General features: G+C 48.9%; 1 protein-coding gene across 4 annotated transcripts in view; it reads left to right on the top strand.

Moving 5' to 3' along the window:
• GGT1 (gamma-glutamyltransferase 1) overlaps positions 1-13,880 on the top strand; it is a 244,715-nt gene that overhangs the window by 210,349 nt on the left and 20,486 nt on the right. For all 4 annotated transcript variants that reach the window (XM_086942788.1, XM_086942789.1, XM_086942790.1 and 1 more), the window contains one exon: positions 503-690. In XM_086942788.1, coding sequence (XP_086798914.1) covers positions 503-690 — 188 coding nt within the window. The remainder of the gene's footprint in view (positions 1-502; positions 691-13,880) is intronic.

Raw genomic sequence — 13,880 nt, 5'->3', positions numbered from 1 at the left:
CAAGACCCACAGTGTGCCGGGTCTCTATCCAGCTCAGGACAATCTCTCACATAGTAGCAGGAAGGATGCCAGTCCCAAGGGTCTCACCACACACCTCCAGGAGCTTACCAATAAGCAGTGCAGGGTTATTCTGCTAAATTTCTACTGGAAACCTACCTGTGCCAGGAGTCTTAACATTTTTAATCTCAAACTTGAGAATGTTCCTCTCTAGTCAATGCCCGGTCCAGCAAGGCATGATGTTCCTTCACTATGTAAAGGAGGCCAGCTGCCTCCAGGTATACCCCCAGCCTAGTCGCATCAGGGGCTGATGCCACTAGGCTGGGGGTATACATGGAACCTGCTGGCTCCACCCCATCATTCTCCACTTTGCTTTGTGCATGAGGAATCTTGAGTAGTGGGTTCCCTCTTGGGTAGTCAAGACACCAGTCTCCTAGAGTTGTGGTCTTTCCTGCTGTAAAAATAGTTACATGCACTCAGGCAGACCCACCTTTTCTTTTTACAGGTCGTACAGAACATGACATCTGAGTATTTCGCTGAACAGCTCCGCTTAAAAATCACCGACAACACAACCCACGAACAGTCGTACTATGAACCAGATTTCTACACTCCTGACAACCACGGCACAGCACACATCTCCATTGTAGCAGAAGACGGCAGCGCTGTGGCAGCCACCAGCACCATAAACCAATAGTAAGAATTCAATCTTTCTTCCATTGGCCAGTCGTGCAGTCAGAGCTTCCTGTGTGGAGTTTGGTAGATTTCAATACATTATCAATAACTCATAGCTCAACTTTAGTCCAAAAAGCATAGCATGGTCCAGTCATAGGGACCTGAAATCATGGCGTTCGAGGCATGTGGGCTGCTGAATTCATATCTGTGCATAGATCGCCGCCTAGTGTTGGGTCCAGATGATTGCACATTGTTGTCCTGGAAGAGTCTTCGAAGTATCACGAGATAGGTGGCTCCTCCCCTGGACAACAGTGCCCATGGGCATCGACTCCAACCTCCTCTGTTTTTTTCCGCCATTGGGTTCGGATGTCTTTGGGTTCCCTCTAGTCGGACTCGATAAAAAACTTACTTAAGACCAAAAGGTCTTTAGTTTAATCGTCGTTATAGTCTTGCGTTCGGTCTTAGTTATTCCAGCTCGGACCCGAGCCGGATTCCACACCCGCGTGCTTTCGACGCGGAAGGCCCAGTCGACGCTTCAGGCCCTATCGACGTTCATCATGGACCGTAGTCCATTTAAGAGATGTTCCGTCTGCAACTCAAAGTATCCCCACATCGACGTCCACCCGGTGTGCAACAAGTGTCTGTCGCCGGACCATGATGAAGCCAAGTGTATGGCTTGTTCCCGCTTCAGGTCCAAGAAGACGCTTAAGCTTTGACGAGCTGCGCGCCAGGAGGCCCAGCATGCTGCACCGGTGCCTGTGGACATCTTCGATGCAGGGGATGTCGAAGAAGAATCTACCAGGGACATCAGTGAGTCGAACCCCGCGTCGGACGTCGACTACGACTACGACGCGGATGCCGAAATGTTCGAAGCCGAAGAAGTCGTCGACGAGGCCATGGAGGATAGCTCGGACGAAGAGCTTCCTCAAATTGACACTGGGGCCGTGCCGATTCATAAGGCTCAGGTCGAGGGATCGCCATTAGGCCTTACCCAAGATCTTACAATGGGTTCTACAGCCCCGCCTTCGGGCTCGGCCACGGACATTGCTGCTGAGCCGCACCCTGGCAAATCGAAACCGAAAGTGAAACCTACGATCTCAACACAAGAAACTGCGCATGGGCCGTCCTGGAAACCGAAAGTGCGCATCAGTTTGGTCGGATCCAAGGCCTCGGCGCCGAAGAAGCAAAAGGGTGTTGTCGAGCCGAAGGCGCAAGTCAAGGGCGTTGAGACGAAGTCTGCCGCGCCGAAGACTAAAGTCAAGGTGGTCGAGCCGAGTGCATCGGCGCCGAAGACGGTCGACACCAGCAAGGGACTCGGCGACCCGAAGAAGGCTCTCGGTGACCCGAAGAAAGGACTAAGTAACCCGAAGGTTCTCGAGACTCTGCGTCAACAGGACAGGGCCAAGGGCGGCGCACCCCGAGAGTCTACTGCTGGTGAGACCTCAAAGGATTCCGTCGAACCGGCGCGCCCATCCGCCGCTTTCACCAAGAAGGTGACGGACTCCCTACAGCGCATTAGGGACAAGACCTTATCGGTCGGACCGAAGGATCCTCCGCCTCCGAAGCCGGTTGAGAAACCTCATAAGGCGTCCATGCACATTCATTTTACGTTGCCGCCGAAGATGGCGCCGAAGGCTTTCGCTCCTAAGGCGGTCGCCAGCGTCCCCGACAAGGTTTCCTCGGCGCCGAAGTCGTCGTCGGTGGTCCCCAGCCCACAGCCTCGACGACCTTCAATGGACGAGCAACAGGAACACTTCATTGATGCCGAAACCGGCAAGCTTTCCCTTCACACGCCGAAAATTGCCACAGAATGTCCAATGGAGTCCTACAAGATTCCTCTGAAGAAAAAGAAGGACTCTGCTTCCACTCCTGTCCTGGTGGAACCACTTTCTCCACAGACTCATAATGTTTCGCCCCACTTACTCTGATGTGGACACTGGGGAGGGCGATGATGAGGATGAGTACAGCTATCCTGTCTATACAGACCCTGAGGATACCAATGAACCCTGGGCCGCTGGTGCTGACCCAGGTGATCCTCATTCAGGACAAGACCCTCAACTATATTCTGCCAAGACGTCTCCTACAGAAGACTCTGCAGCTTTCAATGCCCTCATTGAACGGGCAGCTAACAATCACAACGTCCAGCTCCATGCTGACCCTGTTTATGTCGATTTCCTTTTTGATACCTTCTCAGTCTCAGAGAGGACTGTCAAGACTCTGCCTATCCTGAAAGGTGTCTTAAAACATGCTGGGGACATCTTTAAAGAGCCTACCAGGGCAAGGGTTATAAACCCTAGGATCGAAAAGAAGTATAAGTCGGCGCCTACCGAGCCTACCTACATCAAAGGACAGTTGCCTCTGGACACCCTTGTCATCTCGAATGCCTGGAAGAGGGCTAATTCTCAGACTACGGGTGATGCTCCTCCCCCAGACAAAGAATCTAAGGTCTTTGAGGCATCAGGGAAGAGGGTAGCAGCACAAGCGGCCAACATCTGGCGCATTTCAAATACACAAGCGCTTCTGGCGAGGTATGACAGGGCACACTATGACACGCTGGAGACCCTGTTGCAGCCCCTTCCTGATGAATACAAGGAGTTAGCTGAGATGCTTATTCAGGAAGGGAAGCTGATCTCTAATGCTTCAATTAAGTGCGCTCTGGACGCGGCTGATACCGCAGCCAGGGCTGTCAACACCAGTGTTATGCTACGACGACATGCCTGGCTGAGAATCTCTGGATTTAAGCCAGAAATACAAACCACCATCCTTAATCAAGCAGTGAATCCAGATCACCTGTTTGGCCCGGAGGTTGACACCACCTTAGAAAAAATTAAAAAGGACACAAACTGCTAAATCCATGGGTGCCTTGCAGTCCCAGCAGTTTCGGGGTGGGTCTTTTCGTCGCTCAAGCACTAGAGGCGTTTCCAGAGGCCAGCTCTCCCAGACCACGCAGTACTACAAAGGCAACACTCAGTCCACGTACACCAACAAGAGTTGAGGTAGATATCGTGGTAACAGCGCCAAGGGCAGAGGTCGTGGAAACAACAACTCCAGATCCTCTGCCACCAACAAACAGTGACGCCTTATCACTGCCCCCGACCACGCAACACCGGTCGGGGGGAGACTCCAGCAGTTCCTGCCAGTCTGGAAAACCATCACCACAGACAGGTGGGTCAGAAAACTTATACAATACGGTTATTGTCTGGAGTTAATATCCACTCCACCCAACATACCCCCAAGGCACCGTCCTATGTCTGCCGAGCATTTGCACTTATTGCAGCAGAAGGTCATCGTCATGCTGCAAAAAGGAGCAACAGAGCTCGTGCCTGTGCAGGAAAGAGGCACAGGGGTCTACTCCCTGTACTTCTTAATACCAAAGACCCATCCTGGACTTCAAGCCCCTCAACCAGTACATCCTGTCCGAGCACTTCCATATGCTGACCCTGCAGCAAGTGCTCCCGTTGCTCAGTCAGGGGGATTTTCTCGCAACTTTAGACCTAAAGAATGCGTATTTTCACCATCCAGAACCAACACTACCAGTTCAAGGTTTTGCCTTTCGGAGTCACCACGGCACCCAGGGTGTTCATAAAGTGCCTGGCGACAGTGGCGGCGCACCTAAGGAGACAGAACATCCATGTCTACCCTTATCTGGACGACTGGCTCATCCAGGCGAAGTCAGCCCAGCAGTGTGCCGCCCACATGTCCCACACCATTCACCTCCTTCACGATCTGGGATTCTCACTGAATTACCCAAAATCCCACCTCCAGCCCGCCCACATACGGCAGTATCTGGGTGCGACGATAAACACTCTGGCAGCCACAGCACAGCCAAATTCAGTGAGGGTCAGCAGCATTCAATCGCTGATACATAAGTTCAGACCTCAACACTGGCTTCCAGCAAGAGTGTTCATGCAGTTGATAGGCATGATGGCCTCCTGCATCTCCATTGTCCCGCACGCGAGACTACATATGCATCCGCTTCAGGAGTGCTTAGCACGTCAGTGGACTCAGACTCACGGACAGTTGAAAGACCTAGTGTTGGTGAGCGGTCGGGCATGCAACTCTCTGCATTGGTGGAATCCACAAAACCTTTGCAAGGGACGACCGTTCCAAGAGCCTGTGCCACAGATCATCCTGACGACGGACGCTTCTCTCCAGGGATGGGGAGCTCATGCACTCCATTACACTGTGCAGGGACTATGGACGCAACAGCAGAGGAAGATGCACATCAATGTTCTGGAACTGATGGCAATCTTCATGGCACTAAAAGCTTTCAAAGTACATCTATGCAACAAAGTCGTGTTAATCCGGACGGACAACATGACAGCCATGTACTACATTCAGAAGCAGGGAGGTACCCACTCCCCGCAGCTGTCTCATCTGGCTCAGAACATGTGTAAGTGGGCCATTCAACAGAACATCTTCCTCATGGCAGAACACCTCCCGGGCAAGGACAATCAGATGGCGGACCTGCTCAGCAGGTACAGCCACCAAATGCACGAGTGGGAGTTGCACCCATCAGTACTCCAACCGTACTTCTGAAAGTGGGGTCATCCACAGATAGACCTGTTCGCCACAAGGGAGAACGCAAAATGCCAAAGCTTCGCCGCCAGGTTTCCACACCCACAGTCGCAGGGCAATGCGATATGGATGAACTGGTCAGGCAGATTTGCATACGCTTTTCCCCCAGCACCTCTGATACCGCTGGTGGCATGCAAACTCAGGCAGCACTCGATGACTCTCATCCTGGTTGCTCCAACGTGGGCTCGCCAACCATGGTACACCACGTTTCTAGAACTGTCCGTGCTACCGCATCAAAGGCTGCGCCTCACACCCAGCCTTCTGACGCAGAGCCATGGCGACCTTCAGCATCCAGATCCGCAACAGCTCAACCTGGCAATCTGGCTCCTGAGGTCTTAGAGTTTGGCTACCTGAACTTGCCTCCGGACTGCATGGACATCATCCGGGAGGCCAGAAAGCCCACCACTAGAGCATGCTACGCGGCGAAGTGGAAGCGGTTTGTCATTTACTGTGCAGACCACAACATTAACCCGCTAGATGCATCTATTCAGAACATCATTTGCTATCTTTTCCATCTGTACAAATGTAATTTGGCCTATGCTTCCATTCGCATACATCTCTCTGCGATGGCTGCTTATCTTCAGAACAGGCAGCACCTCTCACTTTTCAAAGTGCCTGCTATTAAAGTCTTTCTGGAAGGGCTCAAGCGAGTTATTCCTCCGCGGACTCCGCCAGCTCTGGAGTGGAACCTCAATGTGGTCCTCACCAGCCTGATGGGTCCCCCCTTTGAACCACTGCATTCATGCGAGATTCAATTTTTGACATGGAAAGTGGCTTTACTTATAGCAATTACATCGCTGCGACGAGTTAGTGAGCTCCTGGCACTAACTATACTAGAGCCATTTATTCAAATTCATTCCAACAGGGTGGTGCTTCGCACTAACCCTAAATTCCTTCCTAAGGTAGTATCTCAATTCCATATTAACCAAACTATTGAATTACCCGTGTTCTTCCAAAATCCTGAGTCATTGGAGAGAATGCTCCACACCCTTGACGTCAAAAGGGCCTTAATGTATTACATTGATAGGACCAAGGATTTTAGGAAGACTACACAACTCTTTGTTGCCTTTGCGCCACAACACAAAGGTAACCCCATTTTCAAAGCTGGTATCGCTAGGTGGATAGTTAAATGTATTCAGATCTGCTATCTGAAAGCCAAACATACTCTCACCATTCCACCACGGGCCCACTCCACCAGAAAGTTGGGGACCTCCATGGCTTTCCTTGGAAATATCCCTTTGGAAGACATATGTAGAGCAGCCACATGGTCTACCACACACACATTCACAAAGCATTATTGTGTTGATGTGCATTCCAAACAGCAGGCAGCTGTAGGGCAGGCTGTTCTGAAAACACTTTTCCAAACTGCTGCAGCTGGCACGGGCGGCCGCCGCTAATGGAGGGACTGCTATGTATTCTATGCACAGATATGAATTCAGCAGCCCACATGCCTCGAACCGAATATGCTACTTACCAGTATGCATCTGTTCTTGGCATGTAGGGCTGCTGACATTCATATTGCGCGCCCTCCTCCCCGGCGCCTGTAGCAGCTGCAGAATTCACACATTCTTCTAGCATGGTCATCATTCACTTAGTTTCACTCCATCTTGGTCACAATGGCTAAAAACAATCTGAGGATGGAGTCGATGCCCATGCGCACTGTAGTCCAGGAGAGGAGCCACCTATCTCGTGATACTTCGAAGACTCTTCTAGGCAACAATGTGCAATCATCCAGACCCAACACTAGGCGGCGATCTATGCACAGATATGAATATCAGCAGCCCTACATGCCAAGAACAGATGCATACTGGTAAGTAGCATATTCGTTTCAGATCTCCCACTGCATTTTGTACCTTGTATTTGTATGTTCATGCGTCATCTGCTATTTCCAGATCCTGAATTTAACAGACTATGTTCTCAGCTCCAAATGCATTGTGGTCAATGGAGTTTGCTCAACCCAACTTGCATTTGTAAATTAGTATGATGCAGGTAACACCCGTAGGGCAGTGTAAGGGAGGATATCCAGGGACGATGCAGAGGGAAAATTAAATATTTATTTAATTTTCCCTCTGCATCGTCCCTCTGAATCCCCCCTTACACGGCCCCACTGACCCACTGCTATTACCTGCATGGACTGCGGCCGGTAGGATTAAACATGCTATCTGTGGCGGTTAGCAATGCACACAAGGTATCCTCTAGATACCATTGGGATTAAGTTCATGTAATTAAGTTTTAGTTCACTGGAAACCGTGAGTAAAATACAGTCAATTTGAGAAATAAGCAAACTTATTTTTCTTTTTATTACGCCAATTTGCCAAGTGAAAGGTGTAATTATAGACGTTTTCAAGTTGGCCATATTTTTCCAATTATACCCAATTCCACAAAGTATTTTTTTTAAAAAGTATGGTCCACCTCACCATGATCAGTGCCTACTCCATGATGCTCCAGTGGGTGGAACATCTCAGAGACGCAAATGGTGGAATCGCCCATGACTAGTGGTTATAGGTGGCAGTGAGAGAGTCCTGGGGGGGCAATAATGTGTGCATGGTGCGGGTGGCCCAAAGTCTGGAGTGGTGGGTGATCGATGCCTGAGCACCAGGCCAGCTTTGGTCTTTGTGCAGCGTGGAGGGTGCATTCTGGAGGGCAGAGCCAAACAGGAAAAGTTGGGTGGAAGAGCTCAGATCAGGAACCGAGAAGTGAATGGAGACCTGCAGATCAGCATGAGTCGCCCATTTGTTCTGAGCAAGTTCAACACCCAGGAACATTGTTTCCTGCTACTACAAAGATAGAGCCTCTTGTATTATAATTTACATTTCAGAGCTTCAGACTTTGCAAAACTCCTGTTGCTCCCCACTAATCAAATCCTTTATCCCAATTTGGCACAGTTACTAATGCCATGCGTGCCATTACAACGCAGGTATTACTACACCTATACATTTACCATGACCTACCATCACAAACGCAAACCTTTGCCACAAATATGTCTTTACAATGCATGCCATTACATCGCAAAGGCATGAGTGGTAAAGGCATACACTTGGTAAAAGTGATGAATATATATATATATATATATATATATATATATATATATATATATATATATATATATATATATATATATATATATATATATCTCACATTACTTTTACTACCCCAATACCCATTCCCCCTAAAATTACCCTTACCACCCCAATACCCATACCCACCCTGAACCCAAAATGTTCCCTTGGCACCTCAAAAGCTATACCTACCCGGAACCCTAAAAATGCCCTTGACACCCCGAAATCCATATCTACCCTGAACCCTAAAATTACCCTTCCCACCCCAAAACCCATACCCACCCTAAAATTACCTTTCCCACCCCTAAACCCAAACCCACTGTAAACCCTAAAATGACTATATATATATATTACCTACTGGCGGTCGCCAGTAGGTATATATAGTTAGGATTTTTTTCCTATGGGACTTTTGAAAATTCTATGTCTAATAACTTTGGCGTTTGTGGACGGAATCGGCTGAAATTTTCAGGAAAATGGCACATTTTGTTTCTGAGCAGCCCTTGAAAATTTGGGGGGGTTTCGTCAAGGGGGGGCCGAGAAAAAAGGGGGGTCCCAAAACGCGTTTTTCCCATGTTAATTTCCATAGGTCGTTTGGCCTCACTTTTAGCTCGAACGGCTGAATGGATTTGCACGAAACTTGGCAAAATTGTAGGGACTGTTAGCCCGATGTGCCTTTGCTGGGTCTCAATATATGTGCTCCAGTGGATTTTGAGAAATTAACGTTTAAAAAAATTTATATATCTGTGACAGCGTCCTGGATAGCGCTCCAGATCGCGTACTTTTCGCGTCACGGAGCTTTGCGAAGCGATGCTGATTGGCTCTCCGGTGTCTGTCAACATTCTAAACAGTCCGGAGCGGCCGCCATCTTGTCTCTCGGTAGGATCGAGAGACAAGAAGAGGTGAAAAACAAAGGGGGAATTTAATGAAAGGGGGCAAGGTAGACCCCTCTTGACCCCCTAGGAATGATGTTGGGGTTATTAAAGGGTCCCGTGGGGAAAATTAAAAAAATTTGATTTTTCACGGTAGAAGCCCTTCTCGGTTCGCAAATTAACGGCTGAATGGATTTGCACGAAACTTGGCAAAATTATAGGGACTGTTAGTCCGATGTGCCTTTGCTGGGTCTCAATATATGTGCTCCAGTGGATTTTGAGAAATTAACGTTTAAAAAACAGGTATATCTGTGACAGCGTCCCAGATAGCGCTCCAGATCCCGTACTTTTCGCGTAACGGAGCTTTGCGTAGGGAAGCTGATTGGCTCTCCGGTGTCTGTCAACATTCTAAACAGTCCGGTGCGGCCGCCATCTTGTCTGTCGGTAGGATCGATAGACAAGAGGAGGAGAAAAACAAAGGGGGAATTTAATGAAAGGGGGCTAGGTAGACCTCTCTTGACCCCCTAGGAATGATGTTGGGGTTATTAAAGGGTCCCGTGGGGCAAATAATAAAAATTTGATTTTTCGCGGTAGAAGCGCTTCTCGGTTCGCAAACTGGTAGCGAAACGTGAATTCGCCATTTTGTGTTTCGATTTCATTAAATTACTAGGTATAAGGGGGTACGGGAGACGCATCCTGACCCCTTTTGTTTTCTGAGGGTGGCTGAGGAGGCTCATATATGTTGATACATGTCTTCCAGCGGCTGTGCGTGAGCGTTTTTTTTTTTTTTGTTGCGTGACGTCTGTTAACGTTCGATTCGATGGAAATCAGGAACTGTTGACCGCCATGTTGTCACTGCGAGTAAATATTTTGTTTTAAATAATTGTTATAAATTAATCCTTATTGATAAACATTGTCTGCGCCATCTTGTCTTTTTTCCAATGCCACACTTTTGTTGAGCACGGCAGCCATTTTAGATGCCTTGACCAGACCCACTCTCTGCACGCCGCCGATCCTCAGCATGGCTCCTCACCCTCGCAAGCATCTCCTCCACGCACTGGTCACCCCCGCTCTCTCTCTCATGCATGGGCCAGAAACCTCCTCCCATGTGCGCTGCTCTTCCCTGAGAATCGCACCCTGTGCCACCCGACACCACCCTTTCACCCTATTCACTACCGCACCCTCTGACACTCTTCTTCCTCTGTGTCCGATTGTTCAGGCCGGTCCCAGGCTATCACCTAGCCCTGCAGATGTAGTTTATGGCCCCAGCTGTAGAGAATCACCCCTCTTCAAAGGAGTTACAGTAGATCTGTCACACCACACGCGTTCCTACTATCTGATAACCATCCTGTATTGTGCTTGGGGAGGGGATTCTCACTGTGAGGGTGTGTGGGACCGAGCCTGAAGCGGAAGATTCCAGGGATGCCTCTTTGTACATCAAAGTTTTTACAATTATGTGTTACATTATAAATATATAGTACTCCAACAAAGTAGGATTATAACACTTTAATAACTTTTAAATATATAGAACGCAACAAAAACAGTAAATACATGTAAAAAATTTTTTTTAAAAAGAAGCAACAATGGTCAGTAGCTGTGTTTTGTGCGAATAGTCCCAAGGCAGCACAACGTGCTGAGTTCTGGAGGGCACCCAGGTGATGTTACCTGGGTGCCGCACTGGTTTTTGGTATCCTACAATGCAGCTCCGAAAAACGGTGTGGGGCGTTCCGGGGGGTGCGCGGGGAGGCCTCGTCAGTAGCGGTCTGTTGTGCGAATAGTCCCAAGGCAGCAGAACGCACTGAGATGTGGATGGCACCCAGGTGATGTCCAGTAAGTTGTCGCACTGGTTTTGGCATCCTACAATGCTGCTCCGAAAAACAGCGTGGGGCGCCCCGGGGGGTGGGGGGGGGAGGCGGCGTGAACGGGGCTCCCCAGGTGGAGGCTCGTCGGCTGTACTGGGGCGCCCCTTTACCGTTTCAGTTGCCATTCTGCTCGCTTTTGCTACACTGTGCCTCATCCGCCATTCAGCTGTTTATCGCCCGCTCTTGCGCCTACAGCGTCTCGCTCACCATGTAGTTGAGTTGCGCCCACTCTTGCGGTGCAGCGATAGGCGGCTGGCACAGGACTCTAAAAATGGCGGACGGCTCTTCGGATTTGGGCATGGTCCACTAACATGGCCCTGGGACACCTTGGAACTTGGACGTCCCCTGAGCCTTGAAGATTTTACAAAAGTCTTGGGGGCTCCCGACTCCTGCAGGCTTCCGGTGGGGAGCGGCTGCCATGATTGCTCGCGGAATGACCACGACGGAGCCACGAGATGGTGGTGCTCTCAGGCTGACGCCAGCTTTAGTCTGAAACATCTAGAAACAAGGTGGGGCTTTCATCGTTTGGGAAAAAAAAATTTTTAATCCAATGAAAAGTGATATTTTTAGGTCATATGATCAAGCCTTCCATCATTAGGAAACCAAAAGTAAAATGAACCAATGAAAAGTTTTATAAAGAAGTCACATGACCTGTTATGCTTACGTTACGCGCTGCTATAAAAAGCGTAGAAAATCCGTTGGCACGTGAGGTGGCGTCAGTAGCGGACCGATGTGCGAATAGGCCGAAGGCAGCACAACGCGCCGAGATCCGGATGGCACCGAGGTGGTGTCCAGCAAGTTGCACTGGTGTGGCCATCCTACAATGCTGCGCCGAAAGTCGACGTGGGGTGCATGGGGGGGGAGGTGGCGCAAACTGGCCTCTCTCGCCTCCCCAGGTGGAGGCACCTGATGTGCAGTGCGGCGCCCCTTATCTTTTCACTCGCCGTCCAGCAGAGTTGCGCCCGCACTTGCTGCTACAGTAGGCCGAAGGCAGCACAACGCGCCAAGATCCGGATGGCACCGAGGTGGTGTCCAGCAAGTTGCCGCACTGGTGTGGCCATCCTACAATGCTGCGCCGAAAGTTCCATGGTCCGGATGGCAAGTCCTGGATGTTGGGTGCCATAGTTGAGAGCCAAGATCCGGATGGCAAGTCCTGGATGTTGGGTGTCATAGTTGAGAGTTCTGAGTTATTTGCACCTGCTGCAGCTTCACTATTGCCCTGGTGTGGCCAAAGATCGCCCATGACATAGGCGGCCGGCTCCCATGGTCCGGCGGAACTTTTTTCCTTTTCCTTTCTGCATCTTGTCCCACAATCCGTTTAACCTTTAGACACGACCAGGTCCCTGAATGTGTGCAGGGGGACGCTATTGATTGAATAAAAAATGGCGGCTTCACACAAAGCTGACTCAAGCGTTGCTGGTGATGCTATACAGACAAAAAATGGTTTTCAGTTTGTACATTCTTCAGGATTTTTCCATCCAAGTCTGCTTGAGAGTTTGTAGAACAATGGCTTTAGATCTTGCCCTCCCCTCTTTTGACTGTTGGTCTTGTTGCCTATGTCTTCTGTTGTCATTTAACGGAAGCTTTTTTGACTGCCGAAAGGGGTTCTGGTCCGACCGCTGGTTGGTGGAGATATTTTGACTATATCCTGGACCTGCCCGGCCTCGCCCAAAATGGCGCCGGTATAAATGGGACTCGTTGTGTACTGGTTGCACAACCTTGATATCACGAGATACGTATGCAGTTTTGAAGCACATGGCGGGCAGGAATGAGAATTGATTGAATATTTCGACATCCCTATTGATATTAAGTTCTGATGTGTTATTGATTACTGTACTATTGAAAGTTCGAATTAACGTCACCCATGGTACTTGCCTGCAAATGTATATCTAGATAATTTTATTGTAAGTGGCCCTGTCGTATTTTAATTACAAAATGTACGTCCACCGATTCCGCAACTGTTAGACACCTTAGTTCTTGCAACCTAATGGCCCGCTCGTTGCGTTCCTCTACAGTGTAAATGTCTCCTCATCATATACAATTCCAGTTTGCTCCGTGGCCGGCCCACGTGGTTATAGGCCCGTATTTGTATACTGACATTTTCACAATAAAGGTTTTTAAAACAAAACATGGTAGTAGTATTTACATTGGTAAAGTTTTTAATTTTAGTCACTGTTTTCGAATCAGTAAAAGGCAAGTGAAATAAAGCAGTCCAATTACATGACGGATAAAAGGTATAATACGCAGGAACGCAGTAAAGATAAATGGTCAAGGGCTGTTGTGTTTTTTACTCCTGCAACATAAAGTGATCGATAAGAATCTGATATTCGGGCGTATCGGCGACTAAGACAGCAGGCCGAGCATCTTTTGCTCAACGGCTCCGTCATGGGACGAAGAAACGCCCTTTTACTAGAAAAAGGAATATATTTTACTTGCAGGACAGTTGTAAATTTTCCGGGAAAATACATTAGCCTGGAACATTATAACATATATGTTTAAGAAAAAATAATGTTCGAAAGCAATAAAAAGCGTAATTTTTAGGTCATATGACCAAGCCTTTCATCATTAGAATAACAAAAGTAAAATGAACCAATGAAAAGTTTTATTAACAAGTCACATGACCTGTTATGCTTACGTTACGCGCTGCGCGCCGCGGATCCCTTCCGGGAAGCTGCGCTTCGCGCACTGGAGTACTTCCGGGTGCGCTAACGCGGCGTGTCATATAACGCATTACGCGACAACGTAGGTCCAGAATATAGTCAAAATGTCTCCACCAACCAGCGGTCGGAACACAACCCCTTTCAGCAGTCTAAAAAGTTCTGTTAAATGACAACAGAAGGGAC

The sequence above is a fragment of the Lissotriton vulgaris genome, chromosome 11, assembly GCF_964263255.1.
Source record: "Lissotriton vulgaris chromosome 11, aLisVul1.2, whole genome shotgun sequence".
In the NCBI taxonomy this organism is placed as follows: Eukaryota; Metazoa; Chordata; class Amphibia; order Caudata; family Salamandridae; genus Lissotriton; species Lissotriton vulgaris.
This window is presented reverse-complemented; position numbering and strand designations above follow the sequence as displayed.